Consider the following 18,400-nt stretch of genomic DNA (forward strand, 5'->3'; position numbering starts at 1 on the left):
AGCAGGTACTGGGGACACCACCTACTCTGTAACTTCCTTCTTGCTCACAAAGAAGTAAATCAAGTGGTCAAACACTCGATGGAGCAACCACGTGCCATCCCAGAAGATGTAAGCCACTCCACACTGTACAAATTCACTAAGAGGTTTATGGAAGCCTTGCTTGTGATGAGCCTAAAGCCCAGAGCCTTACAGCTATTAAAACCAAAGTTTCCCTGCCAAGGTGGAGACAGACTTGTGTTAGCTTAAAATCTTGAGTGGTGCCAAAGGCCCCTGAGCAGTTGCAGAGCTTGCTCCATTCTCTACCACAGAAGACAGGAAGGGAATGTTTCCTCCCCAGCAGTTGGCTCAGGACACTCCAGGAGGAATAAGGCAGGACAGGTTCAGTGGGAGGCCATTTACCAAACAAGGACAGTGTTCACATGTTCTCACGAGTGCTGTGACCCAAAGTGGTCATTAGGTGCCAAAGCTGCTGGGTGAGGTGACACACATTACTAAAAGCTTCTGATTTGGTAAGGGGCCATATCATGTGAGAGGAAAAATTTCCTTCTACAAGAGGAGAGAGACCACAGAGGGATAGGGTAGCTACCAATGTGCAGAAAGGAAGGGGAAGAGAGTAATCCCCCCTCAGGTGGTTCAGCTGCAATTTGAAGGCAGAAGTGGAGGAAAGGAGCTCAGGTCTGCAAGCCTCCCCTCTGAATACAGAGCATATTGCATGTATTCAGGACTTAGGATAAACTAAAATAGGAAAACATTTGGTTTCAGTTCACGTCTTAGTTGTGGCTCATGTTTTATTTACAGAAAGGGCACAAGTTTCCGTGAGCAAAGAAATCCCCTTTCTTTCTGTACCCATTTTAGAAAACCAGTCAGCAGCAGAGCAGTGCAAGTGAACTCAGGACTTCAGCCACCTGCTTCCTAATTCTCAAAGCAGCTAAAGTTTTTTTTTTACTTTTTTTTTTTTTTTTTTTTTTTTTTTTTTTACCTTTTATAGTCACTGGACAAGTCAAGCAAAATCTTGATTGGATTATTCTGCTTTAATTACAAAATGCACTCAGACCAAAGGCGCAATAGTACCTGGTACGTATGTACACATTTCTCTCAATTATAACACCAAAGACCAAAATGCCATCTGGTCCTGCTGTAGATCAAACATTCCCCTCTGGCAAAATCTTTGGAGTATGAACAGATACCACAGTAATGCTGGAACTGCCTCTTGTATGCAGGACACCAGACTCTGTATTTATTTATCATCTACTTTGAGATCCTTTAGGGTGGACCATACAGGAGATAAGCAAGAGAACAGATGCAAAACTGGAACCTTGGGGTAACTGAAGTCCATATCCCACCACCCCCTGGAAAAAAAAAAGGCAGAGAAGAGGGTCACTCTCTCCTTGCTGCAGTTAGGACAAGGCAGATAAATCACAAGGTTTTTTTATTGCTGGTGAACTCAAAACAGGCAACTTTAATCTACTGAGGAAGATACACATACAAACAAATGTTAGGCCTTGTGCGTTTTTTTTCTTCTTAATGTAAATGTCTCTTCAACTTCAGTCCAGCTCCTGAGCTCTCACTGAGCTGCCATTGAGATCCTGGTAACGTGCTCTGGGCAGTTCTGCAAGATGTTACAAGAAGCATCACAAGTATTAAAAGGGGAGATTTTGCAGAAAAGACAAAGCTCTAACAGCAGCCATGTTGCTCAGAAAGAAGTCTGGCTAATCCTGCTGCATTAGGTATGTGGTATTATACATAATTTAACGATTTAAGAATTTGCCAGGTCCTTTTCTGTTTCTGGTGTGCAAGCTGCAAGTAAAGTGCACTTCTGGATATAAATTACCACTCTATGAAGTTGCAGTAGCTGGGTGGTACACATCAGACACCAGTGGAAAGCAGACTACAATAGCTGTTTCAATGACACAGGCAATAAAGATAATGCCCTAGGATAGTAGATGTTGTTGGGAAATCCTTCCATAGTTTGAGCAGTTAAATATTACATCACTCAGCAAAACACAAAGAAATTGTCATTGACATGGGACCTTCTAAAGTAAAGACAACAACGGACACAACTGCTATTGCACACCAGGTTAGCTCTGTGGACAGCCAGTCCTCCACACCACATTGCTAACTCCTTTTAACCTTTCTAAAGAGCTTTGTAACAGCTAAGGAGAAAGCAGGGATCTAAGGATGTTTCTGTAAAGCTGAGGGTTTTACATGACGTGGGGGTGGAGTAGGAGGCAGCACAACATCACATTTAAGCTATGCTGTGAGAGGACAACCCAGCTTTAGACACTGCGTTTGATGATCTGACACAACCAGGGCCAAAATGTGGGATCCCAATGCTCATCTGCACTTTGCAATTCTGGTTCTGCTCCAGTAGAGCTCATCTATGTTATCCCACACACAAAGCTTTTCTTTCCCTCCACGTACAGTTTCAGGTGACTATTTTGCTTGGGTCTACAAGCCTGAGACCAACAATGCTGATTAACTACATACTGCTACTCTGATTTCATAAGACTGGCATCTACAGCATCAAAAGAACTATCTGTTCAGTGTTTGTTCTCTTTTCATTTAAAAAACTATAAAAAGGGAACTCTAAATACCCACCTAAGTATTCTCAGTGATCTGGGATACATTGCATACCCAGGGCAGATTTGATTAACTCCTTGCCACCACCACTGTCTTCATGTGACCATTGCCAGCAATGGATCCCATGTGAAAAGGGGAAGGGAATGAATAAAATAATTACTCTCTGTGTGATACAAAAAAAGGATTAACACTGCCTTGTAAGAGCAGAACCAAGAAACAATTCCACTTGCAGGGCCAGAAGTGCTTTTTCTCTCAGGAATGGCTGTGCCAGGGCAAGGAGCAGGTTCACAGATGAGCACCCCCTACCAGAGACAAAGGACCTACACGGAAATGGCCCAACTATTTCCAAAACAAGAGTGGAATCCTATAACAGATTTGCATTTCAAGCCAAATTATCCATGGTACAGCTCTGCTGACTGTGGTGGAAGAACAAGAAAAATTGATCTGGTCCTAAGGGACAACTATGGCAAACCTTCCCCATAAATCAGTTCAGGAGCGAGATATCTGACAGCTGGAAGTTCCATGTTTCTTGCTAACTTCAAAACCCAAGATTTGACAGAATGAATTACAAACTTGTGGCTACCACTATGAAACACCTTCCCTGCACCACAAGTGTCTTGTACTCGGTAAGTGTTCCTAATAGGTTAAATTTCAAACTGTCCCTGGTGCGAGTAGTTCTACAGTGGAGCCACAGCATTCCCTCCTGCTCCACCTCTCTACTGTTGCTCCCACACCCTAATTCAAAGCTTCATTCAAGCAGAGCATGAACAAGTAAGTGCTTTTCAGAGAAGTGTGTTTTGCTTTTTTTTCTTTAATAAATGTATCAGGCAGCATAGTATATCTCTTGCTGCCTCTGATTACTGTCACGACCATTGTGGTTATTTAAAGCAGAATTTGAGAAGAAAAAGCAAACCCACTTGATACACTGAACAGAATAGTAGGCAGAACTGAGCCAAGACCTGCCAGTGCTGAAAGAACATGAGAGTCAGTGCCAGAGGTCCAAATCCTGGATGCCACGTTAGCCATACAATGGGCTGCAGCCAGACTAATTCATTGACATCACCAGAAACAGAGGAATCCCTGGAAAGAAAGGCAGAAAACTCTTGTGGCTGAGATGGGAGCTGGAATCTGCAGCAGACACTCAGGCAAGATCTGCTTTGGGGGAACAGAGGAGATGGGAAGACTTGCACTATATCTTGTGCCTTTTGCCAAGATTCAGATTGCACAGATTATGGTAAAATTCACTTGGCAAAAAAGGCTTTTAATAGGAAAAAAGGAGAAAAAAAAAGGAAAAGAAAAAATTTCTAATGAGTATCAGGACTGAGATTTCAAAAAGTACAAGATCTATATAAATTCAGCAAGATGTCCAGCACCAGATTATTTCGTGGTGCAACAAAGAACCTGGGGAGAAGCCAATGGGACCTGGCGAGGAACACCGTCTACCTCCCCAGCAGACTGCCAGTCTTAGGTACTTCTCAACAGCAGATGGATTTTCCTTGTTCCTGCAGCATCTCAGGTCCCACGGGAGGTATTGGTTGCAAGCAAGCACCTGAATATTGCCTAATGGAGTAAGCCAATCACTAACTCAGCTGGTGTGTCCATGCCCATCCACTGATTAGGTGGGGTTTTTTGGATGCATTTCTGCCGTAGCATTTCTTTTTTCTTCTTTCTCCACTTTAAAGTGTAAGCAAAAGGACTGCTTTCATCAGTCATAAGTTAAAATCAGAAACGACCTAACTAACATGTAACTGATATTGGTCCTTGGAGCCCAAAGAGTAAAATCCATAGAAAATCTATTGGTTCCATTTTTTCTGTTATATCCCATGCACACCCCCATTAGAAAAATGGGGTTTATGAATCTTATCATACAGCAAGGAGCAGTACCTCGGGGCCAGAGCTGACAGTCCGCAGTAGAGGTCTGGGCTCTCTCAGATTGCTAAGTACGGTTCTAAGTCACTGCTCAATCTGTCTTCACGTGGCCGTTGGCCAAGGCAACGGGGGCGGTGGGGGCCCCCGGCTCGGCAGTCTCATCAAATCGCAAGCGCAGGGTGTTTCTGATCACCAGCTGCTCCATGATGAAAGAAGCACAAAACCATGGGATGGCATACTCCAGGGTAATCAGGCCCATGAAGTCAAAATCAAACTGGGAATAGTCCCATGGGCAGGCATTGAACTGGCGTAGGATGAGGCCAGTGGTGAACTCCCAGAGGTATGTCCACAGTGTGTAAATGAAACAGCGCACTAAAATGTTACACTTGTCTTTGAGATACAAATACATCTTCTCCACAATGAGGATGGACGTGCCATAGATGAAGAGTGCCCACACACTGGTAACACCTGGGAACTTCCAGTTGAAGTTGACCACAAACTCCCAGGCAGCTGTGAACATCACCTCACAAAAATAGCCATGGATGGCATAGAGGTACCATCGGGAGAAAGCGGTCAGAGGTTCTGCCGCAGCCATTCTTCTGCACTCACCCCAGCAGCACTCTGAAAGGAAGAGGGGGAGAGAGAGAGAGAGAAGTCAACAMGGATATCACAAGTCCTTATCCCCCAGATGGTAACACACAAACTCATAACAAAGGATAAATCTGAGAAAGAAGGGACTCCCATTTTTATCACAACACATTTTAAGTCCTGGGTAAAGATGGCACCTTACAGGGCTCCATGACTCAGGATGGGCCTGAACAACATRCACTGCTCTGCCTGAAAAGGGGAATGCTGCTGGTATTACCTTGGCAGTAAGGAGGGAGTTGACAAGTGCAAGGGCTTTGCCAGGAGCAAGGCTGCCAAAGAATTTACTGTTTGCAAGTCAGCAGAAAAATACAGTCATCCCACAAGGTGCACATATCACCTGTTTGCTCTTTTCTAGAAACAGCATTGTACCTTACTTTTCTGATTCTACTATAGTACAGATCAGATGAACACAGCATTGAAAAACTGGGCCTTTCCAGATGTCACCTACAGTCTCTATATCCAAAATGTTCACTGTATTGTAAAACTGAGCTTTGATGGGAGCTGTAGCAAGGAAACTGGAGGAGAAAACTCAAGAGGTTTTACACTTACAGATACCACACCTTGCCCCCATTATTCAGATGAACTTTTATTTTGCCTGTTGAAGAACTCATCCACTGTATGGCTAGCATTTGGAAAATAATTTTCTTAGGGTGTCAGACTGCCTGATACCAAGTCAAAAAGCACAAGAGAGCCACTGAAATCCATTCAGATTTGGCTTCAGGACAGCAAAACACAAAAGAAGGAGAATAAAAAGGAACAGCTGAGCCTAGAGAGGGGTAGTTAGTCATGATAAATAGGAAATGAGAACAAACTCTAATTGTCTATACAGGAAGAAAATGGTGAAGAGGTTTTGAAAAGGCACAACTTGCTTATCACTGATACCTGTTTCAGCACAATTAGCTTTTACACTTTCTGTAGAAAGTCTCAAGTCTGCCAGACTGTAGTCAATGATACAAGGTCATTATAAGCACAATTTTACTGAAGCCTTGCAGATTTACACCACAGGATGATTCTGACCTCTTTCATTCTTAGAAACTTACTCTTTGAAGTTGAGTTTCTCTTGACTTTTCATCAAGCACTATTTAACTTGCTTTGCACTTGTCAATTCCATGGCACAATGTGCTAAGAAGGACCACACTAACCTTATGTACAGTCATTCCATGCCATCTGGAAAGAGACTGTTCCTGCCCTGCCCTGTAAACACAGTGCCTCTCTGAACAAAGAATTAACATGCAGTGCAACAGAAATTCTGATAGGAACTAATAGAAACTTCTATAAAGAAGAACTGAACTATAATAGTAAACATAAAGAAGAAATGCACAGGGGAATATTGAAAGTGAAAAGGACAGAGCTATATCCATGACCTGTTCACGCCTCTCTTAACCAGACCCACAACCAAAGCCTTGACAGTTCATATGATTTGGGTGCTTGAACAAAGACCCACTTTCTAACAGCAGAATCCATTTCACACAGGACAGAGCCATCATAAGATGCTACAGTCAAAGATCAACAGCATATAGTAAGTTTGTAGGTGAGAGACTAAAGAATTACTAGAGATTGCCCCATGTCTCCTAACAACTCAGCAAGACAGCAGAGGAGGTGGCACATGAGAAATATGCAGGAGGTGTATATGCACACAGTCCATATGAAGCTGATGAATAAGGGCACTGCAAACTGAGAAGAGTTTGTCAATATAATGTTACTTATCAGCACAACTGATAAGCTTAGGACTTTGAATCCTTGTATCATTACCCCCTGCTGACATAACTTAAAGAACAAACCAAAAATCAGAGGTATAGAAGTAAGAGAAAGCACTAAGAAAGCATCATRGTTTAAACCCACCCAGCAACTAAATGCCACAGAGCCACTTGCTCACTGCTCTCCAGTGGGATGGGAAGGATAATCAGGGGGAAAAAAAGTAAAACTTATGGGTTAAGATGAGTTTAATAGCTGAAACAAAGTAAAATGTAATAATAATGTGATTGGCTCAGTTGGTTAGAGCATGCTGTTAATAATGCCAAGGTCATGGGTTTGATCCCTGTATGGGCCATTCACTTAAGAGCTGGACTTGACAATCTTTGTGGGTTCCTTCCAACTCAAAATATTCTGTGATGTTTCTGTAATATGTAATGTCATTGTCCAGAGAAGAAAATGATTGTAAAGGTTTTTCTGAATTGCCATGGGATTGAATGGTTTTCCTCTCTTTTCTATAAGCCTTTCTAATATTTTCACTTGTGATACTTAATCCTTGTATTTCTCTCTACAGCCTTACAAGAAATGTATTTGAACTTTAGCTGGGAGCATCTTGTTAATTTTGAAAATCTATTCACAAAAGTGGATCAAATGCACATAGGGTCCTTCCCTCTCCCCCTTCATTTTTATTCCAAGGATCCCCTCTCCAGTTATTTCCATTGCCTTACACCTCCCTACAAAAGCCAAAGACTCACAGAAACATATCCAACAAGCCATGTCCTGTTCTACCCCACACTATTTCTTCTGTGCAATGAAGATTTTAGAATTCCATCTCTGAAATGGATATTAATAATACCCTAAGTTGAGGTAAGATACAGATAAAACTGAAACATCAGGCCAAGTAAGCAGAAAGGATTTACATCCCACACTGCCCCACCTCACATGAGACCCTCTGTGCAAGAGGAGCATTTCCACACTCAAAATTCGATTTTGCAGTGAGGCAGCCTTGGCAGGCAAGAGAGACGATCAGAAAATGGAGCAATGGTAGACCAAGAAATAATGGCAGATTTTTCTCACACAAGCACTGCAGGGGAGACCTCAGTGGATGTCATATTCATGCCTAATTAAGTTCTTGAACACTGCCTGGCTCACTTTTTTTTCAAAGTTCTCCTTTGCAGTGGCTTTCTGCCCATTTCCTTGCTATCAAGTCAAATTGTGCTTTAAAAAGTCTCTCACAAATTGTCTTTATTCCCTCTAATCCAGCAGAATTATTTAGATGCTCTGGATGAGTGTAATGAGACCTCATCAAGAAACTCTGAATTAACTCTGAAGTGCCAAGAAAAGAAAAACACAAACAAAAACCTCCATGAGACAATTCCCCTAACAAGTGATGTTCTGAGGCTATGAATTCTGTCAGCTACTTGATCCACTGCAGGTGAACTTGAACAACTGCAGCATCTTCCTTACTCTTGGTTATTCTGCAGTTATTTCTGCAAGTTAAAAATTTAGGGCACTGTATTATTTTACAAATTCATATTTCAAGTATTTACTAATATTTTTAGTTCTATAACATTCRTGTTCATTTTTCTAAGAAATGCCTTAGATACACCTACAACCCTATGTTATGTATCATAATTACTCTTCAATTTGAAGAAGTGCAAAGGAGACATACAGCAGGATACTTCAGCCTCTCCAAATGACAGGACTGTGAGTAGCAGACCATGCTGAAGTAAAGGGTACTTGCCTACCCCTGTTAATGTTTTTCCTCAGATCCTTACTATCTAAACAGTACTTATGTAAAAATAACCATTCTTCATTACTTTTTAAATTACTCTCATTGGTATATCATTGTTGCTACTATCTTCTTTCTCAAGACTGGGAGAATCAGATGTGTATCTGCTTTTCTGTTTTAGCAAGGATTTCAGTAGACAGGTGAATGTGTTGGTGAAAATCGATACGTATTTTTGGAAATACCTTTTTTAATTAATTCTTATTTTGCATTTTCCCTGGAAGTAAACACCTAGCAAGCAAGAGTTTGYAGCCACGGGCAGCATTCAATGAATGTGATACAAATCTGGTTGCAACATTTTCACAGAGGTCTCACACACCATTATAAGTAAAGGTTTACAGAATGCTAGATGTGTACAGAACGCTAGGTACCAGATTTGGCCCCAAGACATTAGTTCATCAGTGTTTAAAGATTTATACAGTAAAGTCTTAGTGGTACTTATGTGCTGAAGTCATAACTCTGAGGAGATATTCATCCTTCAGGTAACTGAGAGCCTCAATTAACTGTGGCTCAGAAAATAGGATTTCAACTGTACTCAAATGTGGAAGAGCTCCAGAAGATCGATTAATCAAGCCCTGCAATGAAGCTAAAAGCATGCCACAGATGTCTCCAAACACAGACTCTCAGTGCTTTCAGGAAGGATCTGGAGCCCTGGGAATTTGGTCAGTTCTGAGTCATCTGTTTTTGCTGCTTCTCTGTCTGGACTCCACATCCATCAGGATGAACATTGTCTYCCTTCCACATACTCCAGGGTAAGAAAGCAGTCTATTTCTTATCTGCACTTTCCCCTCCTTCCCATAGAAGGYACATCATTTCCCTGCCACTCCTTATTTTCCCGTTCCCTTGCCCAGTTCACTCTGTACCTGCTGGCAGCCTCTGATCCCTGTCTGTCTTTCAAATCTGTTCCAAAGAGAACTGGGATACAGTAAAAAAAGAATGACAACAAAAGGAGATTAAATGAATCCAATTACCAGACTAAACCAAAGGGATGGGGAAGTGTAGTTCTTACCGGTACTGGCTGTTTGTGGGCTGCCCACATTTCACAATGGCATAATGGAAAGAAGAAAGGTAGGATTTTCTTGGGAAGGAGGCAGGGTGGCTTCTCAGAGAACAAAGACAAAATATGGAGACATTGTTAAAAAATAGCTTTCTGACTAAAGTGATGTCATGAATGGCAGAAGTGCAGAAAGTGGAGGACTTTCCACGCCCTGCCTCACACACAGGATCATGTTATGTGCAACACCTTAGCYCACAGTGACCACTCCAACCTGAGAACAAATGAAGGCAGTAGCTCTACTTACAGTGGCCAAGAGGAATGTTTCCTTAGTACCTGACAGAAATTAAGTAATCTACTTGCAGATTTGAAAGACACTATGAAAAATAACTGAATCCAAACTTGACATCTACAAGTATTAAGCCCAAATCTCCTCACCATCTCATYCAGGTAAGGTCATGTTGTTCTCCAAGCCTGTTGCCATTAGACTCCTGTGCCTTACCTGCTGGCTTCCCTGTTTGGAAAAGCTGCCCTGAATTCCCAACATTTGCTGACAGTACAGTTCTCAAAACAAGCAAATGTCCAGCAAGAGCCCAAGTGCCCCTGATGGGGCTCCAGCACAAAGCAGAGATTGAAGCCAGGACCCTCCTGTAGGAGCAGGCAGAGCTTCYCATTAACACTGAGCCCAGCATTATGGAAGGTCTGTGCCCAAGGAGATGGCATTTCCAGGGGGACACAATCTGATCAGAGAATCTGTATCAGCCATCCTGCAGTTTTGGGTGCTTAGCTCCTGGATTCACCGTTATATTAACCTGGACAGTTGACTTCATTTCCTGTAGTGAGAACAGAACTGAGTTCCTAGAACCCAGTTTTCAAAAGGTAATAAAGGTTCACACACAGTGACTTCATGCCTACATCTGAGCACTTACAGCTCCCTGCTGGGYAACTGACTGACTCGTAAGCTCCTGTGAGCTGGACTCCATAATTTCAAACTCTGCATTCAAGTACAGTGGCAATCAAAATTCACGTGTTCTCAAAAGCTTGAGCTTAACACATGATATTAGCTGACTGAAGAAAATCTGACATTCAAAGAACATAATGTATATCATGGCTTAGCAGCAACCCAAACCAGAGTGATGAATGGAGAGAGAGAATYTGTCCTGAAACACAATGAGAGTCTGCAGGATTTTATCCTTTCCACTGTCACTACACAGCCAACACGTGTAAAGAAAAGACAACATTATGGCAAGACATTATGTGTCACGCATCTTATGTGGTTTCTGACAGCTTTTTTGAAATTCAGACAGTTCATTTTTGAAAAGCTAGGGTTTTTTCTTCTTAAAAATGCCTCATTTTTTCAAAGCAAAATGAAAAGCAAATAAATCATTCTGCTTCAACCTATCATAATAAATTGACTTGATCAACTCACAGAGGTCAGTATCAGTAACAAATAAATATGCTTAGCCCAGAACTTCTGAACCATTTTCAGAAATACACCAGAATCAGCATGAAATGGATGAAAGCCAGATTGCAGGAAAAAAAAAAGACAAAAAAATTGAAAGACTTYTCACATTGAAAATAAAGCTTGGCAGAGAAAAATATTATGATCAACATGTTGAGGTACCGAAAATCCTACTTCGCTAATATACTGACACAATCCAAGTCACTTAAAAGTGTACWATTGACAGATTCAAAATATTGTCCCCTCATTTGCTGCAGATAAAGGTCAAAGCAGCATTTCATGAAACCAGCTGCTTCTTTTACTGGAAATTTTTGTTGCATATACACAACTGTAAAGAACTGTTTCTCTCTCCTTTTATCACTCTTCATGGGTGCACAAGCCTTTAAAAATTCCCAGAATTCAACTGATAGTMGCTAACTAGATAGTTTAAATACCTGCAGCTACCAACTACAGTCACTCTTCATCTAGAAGGACAGAACTGCTGCAGTTCATGAAGAAATGTAGCATCTTGGTCTAAGCCGAGTTAGGTTTAAACCCTGCAAGCAGAAGCTACTGCACAAAATCAGAGGAAATAGGAGGGAGCACACTCTTAAGCACCTCCACATTCATAGCGCAAGACTGTCATGAAGAGTTTCCTTCTCTTTCCCCTTTTGGAAGTCTCCTGATGGCAGTTCTACATAAAATAATTTTTCCTTCTCAATTTTTTTCTCCTAACATTAAACTATTTTCTCCTAACATTAAACTGCTACTCATTAGGCTGTGATTCCTCAAGTTTCCTCCTAACACCCCTAGTGGAGAAAACTTAAGCAGTCTCAGAGTACCAAATTAATTCTTTTTCACTGAAGGATTTCCTGTGGAGGCTCCAAGATTACCTAATCTACCTCATCTTCTTAATTTCAAGTTCACACAGGCATCAGAGGTAGAAACATCCTGGAAAGGAAGGGTAGAAGAGGATAAATCTCAGAATCCTACTGACCACCTCATCATGTAAAGCAAGATCCTCAAGTAGATAACCATGCCAACAGCTGGGAAAGGCAGCTCCTCTAAGCAGTTCCCACAGTTTTTCCCACTACTGCCCACCAATTAGCATACCACGGGTATTAATAATGCTATCACCTTGCAAAGTGTGTAATTTCTCTGTTCTGAATAATAAGTCAACAAAAACTTAGGTTTTAGGACCTAGTTCCTACACAGCAAACATAACCCCCCACTGTGTTGGGTACTTCTGTTCCTGTTTACAGCTTTGCAAAAGAAGGCTGACATTTTTAGCACTGTTATTTCCTCAAGGTATCAGGAAGTTTAGCATTCAAGTTACAATCACAAAGACATCATCTTCATGTTACATGCATTCCTGTCTTTTTTTTTTTGTAAACCTGAAGCATCAGATGCACCATAAACCTCTAATGTGTTTTGACTCCCCATCAAGTCATTCATCTAATTATGTGCTGGGTGTCCCAAGAAGGAAGCACAAGAGCTTTTCCACAGGGAAATGTGACTGAAACTCAATCTTCTGAAAGGTAGCAAGTTGAACACTCGGGATCTCYTTAAAAAGAAAGGAATAACTCAACTTTTGTGCCCCACATAGAACTGGTATTTGCCAGGCTATTCCTCCCTGCCATTCATGGAAGTTCTTATGTCTTCAGACATCGATTTCTTACCTCAACATTGATCCACAAGTTTTTGCTTTTGCATCCCATAGCTCCCTCCTTTTCCAATCAGTCTACTTATGAAGGTACTGTACTTGCAGAGTTTCTCAGCACTGTTCTTCCAACTGAGACATGTTCCTGCAGCTTCATGTGCTCCAGCTCATGAGTCAGGGAGCTGGGTCATAAGGATGTCCCATATCTTCCCTGACTAGAGTTAATACCATCTTTGTTCTTTTCCTATTGTTTCTGAGCTTGTTCTTACCTCTCTCTCAAACTGCAGAACTGGACTCTTCTCTAKTTTGGAATGGACCGTAGATGTTTGCCTTAATGAAGGCAAATCCACCTGCTATTCAACCTGAATTCTATCTACAGCTATATAGATATATAAAGATATAGAGACACCTTCATATATTGTCCTATTTTATTTACTCATTTGTCCTCATTTCCCCTCTCCTTGAAGAGGATGAGTTTCTTTTCTKATAACTGCCTCTTCTGACTGTGTTCATTTTTGTCATGAGGTGAGCCTTTGCAAACACTACAAACAGTACTATTGGATTGAAATTCATACTTTCAACCTGCCAGTCATTCATCACAGTTTCACAGTGTGCTCACTTCAACCTTTACAGAGTCTCTGAAAATAGATCCATTTAATATTATGTTTATACTCTTCTTCCACATTTCCTTTCATGACTGCAGTATGTCGAAATGACCACGTCCTATTGAAATCTCCCCAGTAAAACAACAAATCCATTACTGGAAAAAAAAATTCAATTTTCAATTCCATTACTGGAAAAAAAATTCAAAATTTATCTGTATTTATTAGTCAACCTAAGTGTAACACTTTGGGTTCCTTAAGACAGAAAAGTTTGTAGGTATGTGAACAGAGCTGCTTCAGGATATTCTGAATGCCTGAYGTCCAGGAATTTAAGTTTCACAGTCCAGCAAGCCTAGATCATGAAATAAAGCAAYACCATTGCTTCAGACTGCTTTACAGATCTATCAGTTTATGGCTGAGACCCAACTCACGTTCACCCCTTTTCTGAGATCCAATCTACACATTCAGCCTACTGAAAAATTCAAAACCACCTCTTGTGAATAGCAGCTAACGTGCATCTGCTTCAGGACTCAAGGAATTTAACTGCACCATATTAATACCACCTACTTGCTAAACACCTGAAAAAGGAATTAAGCTTCCATCTTAGAAAAGAAAATCCTTAAGAACTGCTAACTCTAATCCTAAACTCAGCAAGGATATAAAAATACTACTCACCTCAACTGTCAGTCTACACAGAAGACATTTTCCACTCTCAGGTGCAGAAAGATGGCAAAAGGTCACAGCACATTGATAAAAAGAGGCTTGAATTTAAGTCCACACACTCAGCTAATGCAGTAGAGCAATTTTCTTGCTTGTGTGTTTGTATTTATTCTGTTATATATGCTTCAAAAAAGAAAAYGTTCCAAAACATACACAGCTCTTTTCTTATACATATTCATTTCATTCCCAGTGATTGACAAAACATCCTTGTAATTGAAATACAAGYACTAATTGGCCAAGATCCCTGGCCATCTCAGAAGTGAGACGAGATAACAGTGTATTCTTTTACTTGGCTCTGGAAAATGCTCTTTCCAGAATAGATAAGTCATGTGGATGCATAATGCAGAAAGTTCATGTTCTCACTATCAGAGSTTCTCTTTCCTTTATAAAAGCACTGATGTTTCTCTGGACAATCCATACAGTACCTTTCACTGACCCTGAATTCCCTTCACACAAGTATTTGTGATGGTCATACAGGGGCCTTAGGAACATGTTGAGACACAGGTGTGAAGAGGGAGGAGTTGGTGCCCAATGTCTCTATCCAGCTGCAGTTGTGATGTATACAATCCTTCCTCACTGCTGGGCTCCACAAGAAAATGCTCAGGCCAGGAAGAATCAGCTACTGCAGATCGAGACAATGTTTTAGTAACTTTGATCTTACGACTTTGGTCAGATCACAAATAGAAACAGGATACTCAACTTCAAACAGCTTCAAGCCCAAAGACAGCCTGAGTATCTGTAATTTACTGACCCCCTTTCACCTCCCTCGCAATATCAGCTGACTCGGTAAAACCTATCACTTTTCCTTAGAAAAGGGAATATTGAGCTGAACGCACTTCACCTGGCTCCCAGAAGAGGCTTTTTTTTTAAGTCCCATGGCACCCTAGTAGCTGAATGCTATGAAACACAGGACACTCTCAGCTGAAACACTTGAAGAGTCATTTCCACAAAACAGGAACACGTAAGAGGAAGTGGTAAAACCACAACTTCCCAGCCATGAGGTTCAGTTCGTTCTTAACACCTACTGTACATAGTTTCTCTTTTTGCTAAGTGCTGAGCTTCCACTAATTTCTGTCAACTTGTCAGAGGAAGTTTATTGCACTCTGCACCTGGCTGGAAAGACCCAGTTTCTCCATGGGCCTGGCAAGCACAACCAGAAAAGAAAGAAGCATGCCTCTGCAGCATGGAGGCAAACCTGCCAACCTGGAGCCTCATCCAAAGGCAGTAGACGCTTTTCAGTGGATGGAAAATTCAAAGGGTTTCCTTTCATTGAACTCAACTCCATTCACAGGAGAGGTGCTCCRGCCCTCTGATCATCTTCATGGCCCTCCTCTGCATTCACTCCAGCAGGTCCATGTCCTTCCTGTGCTGGGGACCCCAGAGCTGGATGCAGTAACCCAAGCAGAGTCTTATGAGGGCAGAGGGTCCCAGCACAGACTCCAGAGGGATACCATCTGTTGGGACTCTGCCTATTGACCACTAACCTTTGGATGCAACAGCCCAAACAATTCCTTATTCACTGAAGAATCYACCCATCAAACCCATGTCTCTCCAATTTAGAGAGAAGAATGTGTGAGGTACCATGTCAAAGGCTTTACAGAAGTCCACATAAATAACACCTGCACYGTTCCACTGATGGAGTCACTCCAYCACTGAAGGCCACTGGGTTGGTCAAGCAGGACTTAACCTTGGCAAAGCTGTGTTGGCTGTCTTGAATCACACAAGAGTGTCCTGCCCCATTAATGATCAGCCACAGAGTTCTCAAACTGGCAGGGCTTTCCCACAGTCACACTATTTTCTGCCCAGCTCTTCATTTGTGGTGGCCTTAATACCCAACTTATGTTTTCAGCTTTCATTCTACMATCTCAAGAAAAGTTTAAAGATATACTCTAAACAACTGGTTGTTATTTTAGGAGSCACAGTTGTTATTTAAGCAGTGAGGAACTGATCCCTCCTTTGAGCAGACCCTAAGGTCTCACTCACTGAAACGCCCCTCTGACAGAAACTTGTTTGCCTCCAGTAATCTGCCTTACACTATTACTGCAACATGATACCATTCTAACAAATTATTTGCATTACATGGCTTTACTAGATTTTGAATTTCATATAAACATTTCATACATACATGCAGAGCCCAAATTAATTCATGAATTTCAGGCACCTAACAAAGGCACCTTCATTACCAGCTTCATTTGCCTACAGGCTCCCATTTGTAGTTACTAGAGCCTGTGAAGATAGCTAGGGACATTGTGAAGACAAAAGTGAAGTTTGATCATTCCTGATACTATCTTTGCAGTACCTACTTAGAGTTGCTTRAAGCATGTACAATCCTGATTTATTCACCTCGGTGAAATACTTGCGGTTACACAGGGTAATTTCAGATCAAACAAGATTTTTTTCTTTTTCTTGCTTTTCTTCTGGACAATAGGTACCTCATGCCTCTGGGCAAAATGCCAGTTGAACAAAGATGCCAGTTCTCATCTGTGTGTTGGGAACTGTCTTGTGTTAAGACTAGAAAAGAATTCCTCAGTTTTAAGTAAAATGGTTTGATACTGCTCACACTGGACACCAAAAATAACCTTCTCCAAAAACCCCAAACCTTAAATTATTTTTGAGGCATCTTTAAAATCTGTTTAACAGAGCATTGGGTGACCCATAGCAAATAGAACCAGAGAGGCACCATATGTTATCTTGTCCATGTTTATGTAAGATACTTAAGAGTTGTCATCTGCATGCCTGAGCTGTGCATCTACTATCGGCAGTCCTGGAGGCACACACTCTGGTCAGCTGTCTGCTCCTTTTTCAGATGTACACAAACCTGCAGCATTCAAGGACTTCTACAACAATCACTAGGTATTAAGCAGTAGACTGTTGGTAGAATGAGTAAGAATGTAAGTTTTTGTCTCCTGCTAAAACAATCTAAATGTCATTCCATAATATAACTAGTCTTGATATATGCAACAACAAACCCATCACACTGCATATAGACCAAACAGCACTATCTGCACAACAGTTCATAGCAATGCCAAGGTGTTTAAAGTGYTAACATTTTCAAGTGTGCTTGCTGTGCATAGGTTTGTACCAACTTAGAACCTAGATTATACTGCAGCTAAGCAACTTGCTTCCCTGCATCCTCGCTGCTTCTAACAGCTCCCACAGCCGTAAAGATATGCAAAGTTAACTTAAATATTCCATATGCAAAGTGAACTTTTAAATGAATGTGCCTCAGCCAAGGCAATGCTGCATGTGTGGCACACAGATAAAAGCTCTGGGAGCGCACATGTGCGCCTGGAAAGAAATAGAGGATGGTCCCATGCTGATAATAGTTTTCTCGGGTATTTCTTATGTCTAAGTCACTCTTATGAGKCACCTGCACTTAGACATGCTGGCAGAACAGAGCAAAATGCCAAGTTTTGCACTGCATCCACAACATTGACAAATCTTCCTTCCTTCTCCTGCTGTGTTTATGATGACCAGTATATAAAAGAGTAAGGACCATTTTCTTATGCATGGAAGCTGCCTCCACCCAGCAGCCTTCCCTCACCATTTTCTCAGTAGAGCCACAGCATGTAAAAAGTTCCAAGAATCTGGTTAAGAGCAGACTGGACATCAGAGGATGTTGAAAAGAAAGTGAAGCTCTTCTACAGAGCTGTATAAAGGCTCAGCAATCAAAAAGCAGGGGACGTTAGAGATCCACTCCAACTTACATCCTGGGAATACTAAAAGTAAAATATCATCTAGAATGCAGCAGCTCTCCCAAAGAAATTCTAAAAGGCATTGAGACTGATAGATAACATAAAGAGTAAAAATTTTCAGTTCCCCTGATGTTGCTAGATAAAGCTTAAAAACTTACTAGCAAAGGAAGATAAAAGAATGCAAAAGTATGCACACAGGATGACAAATGTAGCTGGAACCAGCAGATAAACAGAAAATGAGGAATACAGTGGGAGTTTCGGCATGTTACAGAACAAGAAGCAACACGTATGCCCAAAGAAAAGTTCAAGGAATGGTTACCTGTCATATTGGGCCACTCAGTGAGTACCCCTTCAGATGACTCTCCAGAACCATAAAAGGACTTCCAGTAAGAGGCAGATGCATGCAAATTAGTTCTAAGGAAAGCAATGTTTGTGTATTAGTTAAAAAGCACATTATAATGGATATGTATAATCATGATGGATGTCATAAAGTTTCACAACACACACTGTTAGAGGAGACATCCTCTGAAAGTGTCCAGCACTGTAATAAAGAATGCCTGCTTTCTAACATTTCAAATTGTGTTAGAAAGTTTATTTTCTAGCCAATTTCGGTATCACTACAACAAGGAAGTGAAGCAAGTAGAAGACAGGACTYAGGGAAGTAAAAGGATCTTCCTAAGTCAGTGCCAAGCTGGCTACACGGATGGTGT

At 41.4% G+C, this 18,400-nt stretch overlaps 1 protein-coding gene across 3 annotated transcripts in view; it reads right to left on the bottom strand.

Annotated features, from left to right (window-relative positions):
- Positions 1-319: 319 nt before the first annotated feature.
- The window catches only part of TMEM229B (transmembrane protein 229B), a 33,396-nt gene continuing 15,315 nt past the window's right edge, over positions 320-18,400 (bottom strand). Inside the window, exons 3-4 of one of the 3 annotated variants that reach the window (XM_057367344.1) lie at positions 14,421-14,617; positions 320-5,070 (exon numbers count right to left, since the gene is read on the bottom strand). In XM_057367344.1, the coding sequence (XP_057223327.1) occupies positions 4,541-5,070; positions 14,421-14,487 (597 nt within the window). In that variant the 5' untranslated portion in view covers positions 14,488-14,617 and the 3' untranslated portion in view covers positions 320-4,540. Of the gene's footprint in view, positions 5,071-14,420; positions 14,618-16,074; positions 18,105-18,400 lie in introns of those variants that run through there. The other 2 variants (XM_057367353.1, XR_008965402.1) reach the window with 2 other exon arrangements.

The sequence above is a fragment of the Malurus melanocephalus genome, unplaced genomic scaffold, assembly GCF_030028575.1.
Source record: "Malurus melanocephalus ecotype Western Australia unplaced genomic scaffold, MMel_1.1 scaffold_2, whole genome shotgun sequence".
Classification (NCBI taxonomy): domain Eukaryota; kingdom Metazoa; phylum Chordata; class Aves; order Passeriformes; family Maluridae; genus Malurus; species Malurus melanocephalus.